At 43.8% G+C, this 6,686-nt stretch overlaps 1 protein-coding gene across 1 annotated transcript; it reads right to left on the bottom strand.

Annotated features, from left to right (window-relative positions):
- Positions 1–3,460: 3,460 nt before the first annotated feature.
- On the bottom strand, positions 3,461–5,881 carry MELLADRAFT_112898 (uncharacterized protein; the record flags this gene model as incomplete). The annotated part of the gene is made up of 4 exons (XM_007417472.1): positions 3,461–3,559; positions 4,532–4,911; positions 4,984–5,113; positions 5,846–5,881. 4 exons carry the CDS (start codon positions 5,879–5,881, stop codon positions 3,461–3,463), a joined length of 645 nt encoding a protein of 214 aa, XP_007417534.1.
- Positions 5,882–6,686: the final 805 nt, after the last annotated feature.

Here is a 6,686-nt window from a genome sequence, read left to right as displayed (position 1 = left end):
AGGATCTTGAAAGAGGTGGTTTTGTTTTTTGGTTTTTGAACTATATACTTATTGTAAATGGTTTATTCTTTATAAGTTACAATAGATTTTCTTTTGTCTCTTTTTCAATACATTGGATCTTTTATTGTTAGCAAATGGAACCGTACCCACACAACATTTTTAGGTTATAAGAGATCACTGATCAAGGTTACAGGTTTGTTTTGTTGTGTAAGAGATCAGTGGAGATGGATTGTACTATGGATATGGTACAAATTCAATGCTTGCCAGCCTATAGGGGGTGAAGTATCACACAAAAAGTTAAATGTATGGTTTTTGGCCTGGACCTAGCTCATGTGGGCAAAGGATTATTTTAATTTCATGATGGATAATCCATAGGGTGATATGTAGCAGAAAAAAGTAGATGTTGGTGGTACTACTGCATAATGTAGAAACTCTGTATTCTAGTGTTGATACAACAAAAAAATAAAATAAAAGTGATTTTGAATTTCCACTGAGGTGATTGCCATGCATGAGTGCATATGATTTTCTAAATTCCATATGTATGAAGTTTGACTGAATGATTCATACTACCATGATAATGATTGACCTGAAACTTAAAGTGTGGTAAGATTGTCAATTATTAGATTTCATTTGTCTATAAGTTTAAAGGCTTCAACAAACAAAAAAGAATTTTTTGAAATTAAAGGATTTTTTTATTTGGTTTGGGTTATGAGAAATGGATTGAGGGGTTTGGGTCTGAAGCGTTTTGTGGGTTTGGATGTGTTGGGGTTGGGTTAGTGAATGTATTGATGATGTATTGATACAGTCAATTTCATAAAGGTTGAAATCGAGTCGTTTTGAAAATCAAGAGGTGGTCCGTGCGCCACCTGTGACAGGTAGCAAAATTACCTGCGAGATCGAACAACATACAGCATCGAAACCTTTGAAAACTTTTCAGCTCTCAGTCTCTTGTGGCACAGCGGTGTGGAGCCACGGTATGTTGGAGCGATGTGGATATTAAATACCATGTTCGACTCGCTGTCCCCCCCTTTTTTGCCACTGTTTTGGTCTATAATCAATAATGGCAGCAAATGCGCACAAACAAAAATAGCGTAGTTTGTTCCATTTTTTTTAGTTCATGACACCGAGCAAATAAAAAAGGGAAAAACTTGTCAAAAAATGTGAAGTTGAAAGAAAGCCATTGGGGCTTGAACCCAAAAATATGTGACAATACCAAGAGATTCCAACCCGAGGAAAGGGCGTCAATCCGACTGTGCCAGAAGGCTTTTGAGAGTTGGGTGGCTATGCTGTGCAGATTAGCATGTTTGTATGCATATCCGACACCTGTCACAGGTGGCGCACGGACCACGTCTCGATTTTCAAAACGACTCGATTTCAACCTTTATGAAATTGACTGTACAAGATTGTTTATATGCATGTTATATTAGGGCGGTTCAAGTTCAGCCACGCGATCCACCTGGACACCCCGTCGCGATCAGTGTTTTTAGGGTTGTGCGGTCCTTAAAAACCCTGATTGCTAAGTGACAAGCACCCTAAATTTACGGTTTTAAGTTTTGTAAATCCAGGTACACCTTCTCCCAACATCTTTTTTTTTCGATTGTTTTTTTTTTCGATCACCTTCGTTTGCCAAAAGACCTGATCGACCACCAAGTTTGATGATCTCGCATCATGAGCGGTCCACAATACCTGAAGAGAAATTACCCACACAAATTACCACCTTCTTCCTCGAGCTTAATCCCAAAGGAACTCATCTCCAGGTCTTCATCGATTTTCTTGCAATCTTTACCCTTATTTCATCAAAGTTCATTCCAGTTTTGTCTTTCCAACATGCCCCGTGTATCTGAAAGAGTGTTAGTGATACGCGACCTCACTAACCTATGTGTGGTTGCACACCTGGACTCTGACATTTGACTAGAAGAAGATATCAACAACCCGACCGAAGGCGAGCTCCTATTCAACGACGATCCGGAAATGGCTCAAATTTATGATGCTGTCTTTGATCTCGAAGAACAGTGGGGCGCTCTTCTGGGACATGTCCTTGCGCGACGCTACCTTAATGAACGTCTACGCATGCTTCCGCCGACCTCTTTTGACCTGCGAGATATGCTACGAAGCCGAAGGACTGATTTCAGACAGGCGATGCGTACGACGCCGGAGGGATTCAACGCCCTGCTGTGTATTATCAGTAATCACCCAATCTTTGTCTCATCCAGTAACAACCCTCAGCCTCCGGTCGAAAAGCAGCTCGCCATCACCCTGGAAAGACTCGGTAGCAACGGAAACGGTGCCTCCGTGGGCAGGTTTGCGCGTAACTACAAAGTAGGACAAGGTTCAGTGATTAATTGTACTCGGCGTGTGATTTCGGCGATTCTGGATGTCGGCGCCCACTACCTCGCTTGGGCACACGAACATAGACGCCAGGCAATATCTCAAGTGTTGGAAAGAGACGGCTTCCCAGGTTGCGTTGGCTTTGTAGACGGGACAACTATCCCAGTTTTTCAGCGACCTGGAAGAGATGGCAAGGTTTTCTTTGATCGAAAACATCGCTACTCAATCAACGTACAGATAATATGTGACTGCGATCGGCGTATCATATACGCTTACGGAGGATGGCCGGGATCATGTTGCGACAGCACGGTATACTCAAAAGCTGAGATTGCCAATGATCCTAAGAAATATTTCAACCAAGGTACGTCTATATCTTCATATCATTCGTGGTGACGTAGCTTATTTGGTTCTTTCACAGGAGAATATATACTGGCCGACTCTGCTTACATCCCATCCGAAAACGTGGTTCCTTCCTACAAGGGCCAGGCTGCTGAGGTGGACAGAAACAAGGAGTTCAATTGGTGTGTGGCCAAAGCTCAAGTACGAAACGAACATTGCATTGGCATCCTCAAGTCGCGTTGGGCCTCACTGCAAGGGCTACGATTGGGATTGAACAGTCGCGAGGACATGTTCCACATCCTCAGGTGGTTTCGTGTCTGCATGATATTACATAACATGCTCGCCGACCTTGGGAACAGTTGGAACGAGGAAGAATTCGATCGCTTATTGATTGAACCGGGCGAGGCGGGGCGATTACAAGCAGTTCAGGTCGCAGACTTCGAGGTGATTGAAAGAGGCCGAGCGACGCGGGAAATGGTACGTGACCTCGTGGTTGCCTACAACTGGGAGAGCGGGGTCCTTCCAATTGTTCATTGTTGATTCTTGAAATCTTCTTATTTTACTTTCATTTGGCCACTTTGTTTTGTGTCTCCTTAAGTTGAACCTGAGCGTGTCAAGTTTTTATTTCAAGTTTGATTATCTTCTTCGGTAGTTTTATTATCTCATTTATATAGTCTTATTATCTGTTTATCGAATTTTTGTATTCCTTATTTGGTTGTCTGATCGGTTTCTTACTATGGTTGTCATGTTTTGTTTTTCCAAGCTCTGGTCTGTGGATGGCGCAATCCAAAGTCTATTTTTTCGCTGTCCAAATGCTTGAATGTGGGTTACCCATTTGAAAACTCTTAAGTCTAAATATCATTCCAAGGACAAAGTCTAGAGAATTTGCAAACTACAGAAGTCTAGAGAATTGCAAAACTACAGTGGCAACTCTAAGGAGCAGAGGTCATGTTGAAAGAATGACGCATGATTCTAAGGACAAATAGGGAGCAGTGGTCATCTTGAAAGAATGGCGCTTTCGTTCTTTCTTATCTTCTCTTTTGGCATGTAAGGATTTATGACAAGAAACATTTTGTCAAATTGCAACTGAAGACATTGAACCAAACACATGAGGAAACAAACAAAAACTTAAACAAAAACTTGAAACTTCTTTTGTTCGACACCGACAGAAAGCGAGACGAAGAAACATGAAACCAAGAAAAAATACAAAACAAAGAAACATGAAACCAAGGAAAAATACAAATTGGTTTGGTTAGAAACCAAGACAAATTACAAACTTGTTTGGTTTGACACTGAGAGGAGGCAATCGAGACAAAGGAAAAACAATTGTAAAGAACAACATCGATTTCCTATCGATTACCTAACAATATACAATGATGAATGATCAGATTCAAATACAAATCAAGCGCAACCATACAATGAATCACACTTACTTATCGACTGACATAGGATCCTCAGATGGATATACGACCCTGAGGAAAGCTTCAAGTTCCTGAGGGCTCTTGCCTTCCAAGACCAATCTTTCGCAGAAAGCCTTGCGCTCCTTTTGTGACTCAAGTGCCAACCAACGTAATTCAACATTTCGTTGTTCCTCACAATCCATAAAATACTTCTCCTTTGCCCAGCTGAGGTCAGAATTGCAAGAGTCCAATTCTGCTTGAAGGCGGTTCGACTCAACCTGTTGTCGCATTGTGTTAGCTTGGGTTATCATCAACAGCTTCGCCTCGTTGCCTTGTTGAATGACATTTGCAAGCGCGTGTTTGTTGTCCTTACTGTGAACTTGGGAGGGGTCAATCGAGGGCAATGATTCCAAGCCTCGGCGAGCAAGTGCCGGTCGTGTTCCTCCCCTTTTGATCTCAGTCACCGTCGTTGCCAGAGTCGTCGCAGTGGTGGTAGTAACATCGGCCTCGTCTTCAGAAGAATCTAGGGCGCGTTCTTCAGGAGTTAGAGTGTGCGATTTCGAGCGGCGTTTCTTTGGAGGCTTGCGCTGCTTGCCAAGCGCGAGCGTATTCAAAATGGAACGGCTCGACTTGGCAACGCAGGGTCCAGAGGCAGAGGTTTTCACGGATGATGGCCGTGGGTCATCGTCAAGGATGGGTGGTTTCGAATGAGGTATGGGTGTTGCCTTGGCAGCTTCGGCGGACGTAGATGCTTGGGCGTCCAAATGGGCCTCGCGAAAAATCGGCTCCTGATCCGATTCGAAGATATCATCGTATATTTGAGCTGGACTTTGCAAAAAGGGGGCTCCAGCCGCAAATAGAAACAATATCAGCAATAAGTTACGTTAATCCGTACAATCCTTTGTACCTTGCTCACCTTGCTGATTTTCAGCACTGTGATCATGACCGTCACTAGTGTCATCGTCTGTATCGACAGAGTCCTGAACCTTCGCAGCCATGCCACCAGATTCCTGGACCTTCGCAGCGATGCCATCAGCGTCCTGAACCTTCAGAGGGATGCCATCGTTATCGGTAATGCCATCATCATTGGTGTCCTCCTCAATATCATCCTCAGGCCCCGCACCGGTATCGAAGATACCAAAAGGCGTGACGTTGCCTTTGTCGCGAAAAAGGACATCCATTTCTTTGAAAAGGGGACACATCGAGTCGAGGAGGTCGCTCATTGAGGTAATACCATCGGCACAATTCTTGGCCGAAAGGCCACTGCCGGTCTTGAGGCTGAAAGCTTTTGCAGCGTGGTATTTAGAGCGGTAGCGTTTGATACGCAAGTGAAGAATCCGGCCGGTCAAACGCATGTGGGTCGTATTGTGTCGCATGTTGTAGTCGTGGTTGATTTCCATCGCCAAAGGATTCAACAAAGACCTTGGGTTCATTGGCATGCCAGATACCTTGGTTTGACTGCCACCGCCAAAGAGAGCATTGCGGATCGTTGGTTTCAAAAGGTATGTGATGATAATTTGGTAATCGATGCGATCCAAAGTCGGGCTATCCCTAGAGTTTTTCGAAGAAGGCGCCAAGGAAACACTTCGAGCACGTGCAACTGCTGCTAATCTTGAACGCTTGACGGCAGCAGCAGTAGGTTTCAAGGCCACCGGCAGGCCAGACGCGATCAGGTCAGCTTCGATTTGGGCCCTCGTTCGACGAGCCCTAGGTGCCTACAACAAATAATCAGCATAGTCAGTGGATGAAAATTGCAGAGTACTCGATCCTGGACTCACCTTGCCAATTGGCTGAGATTGAACAGGAGCAGGCATTTCGAGACAAACTTCAAGATAGAGCCGGGTAAAAGGCGAGGCAAGAACCAGCGAGATGAAGCGAAAGGACTAAGTAAAATGAAATGAAGGTCCCAAGAATCGCGTAGGAAAATTTGATCACTATAAGAAAAGATTCGCGCGGGAAAGAAATGATCAAGCAGCAATTTGGATCGCTTGTCAATCAGAAAAAGAAAGGAATATAGATGAGAAAACGAGGGAAAGGTTTGGAGTATGAAAGACCGTCTTTTGAACCAAAGGAATCTCGATGTCATGTAGTCCTTATCCTGATATGAAGCGGTCGGCTTGAAGCTTGTGTCGCGTCAATTTGATAGTCCTGATCGATCCAAGTTGCGTTGCGTAAGCGATTATATGATATCCATGTGCGTGCGAGTCCTGAATCTAGTCCTGATCAAAGTGCGGTAGGCGATGGGGTGAAAACCAGCGTGCGAGTCCTGAAAGGATAGGATAAGAGATCCAAATGAAAAAGTGAAAGGGGAGGATGGGGAACCGAGGTACGCGGGCAGAGGCCGGGAAAAATCGATTTTGGCCAAATGATGTACAAATCATTATGTTAATGAAAGAGAAACTAAGGAAAAAAAACGGTGAGAAAAAAAAACTTCAGGAACATCTTCAAAAAAGAAGACCGTGGAAGCAATTCCTTTTTTTTCCTTTTTGTACCTGGTACTTTAAAACTTTTAAGGACGCTGAGGTGATCGCAAAACAGTGGACCACCTTTAGAGGTGGTCCACGAACGTAAAATTTTACTTATAATTTACAGGTCCCGATCCAAACTTAAATTTTAAAA

Source organism: Melampsora larici-populina (genome assembly GCF_000204055.1).
Source record: "Melampsora larici-populina 98AG31 unplaced genomic scaffold MELLAscaffold_73, whole genome shotgun sequence".
Lineage (NCBI taxonomy): Eukaryota > Fungi > Basidiomycota > Pucciniomycetes > Pucciniales > Melampsoraceae > Melampsora > Melampsora laricis-populina.
The sequence above is the reverse complement of the archived record's forward strand: the minus strand, read 5'-3'. Positions and strand labels throughout refer to the sequence as shown.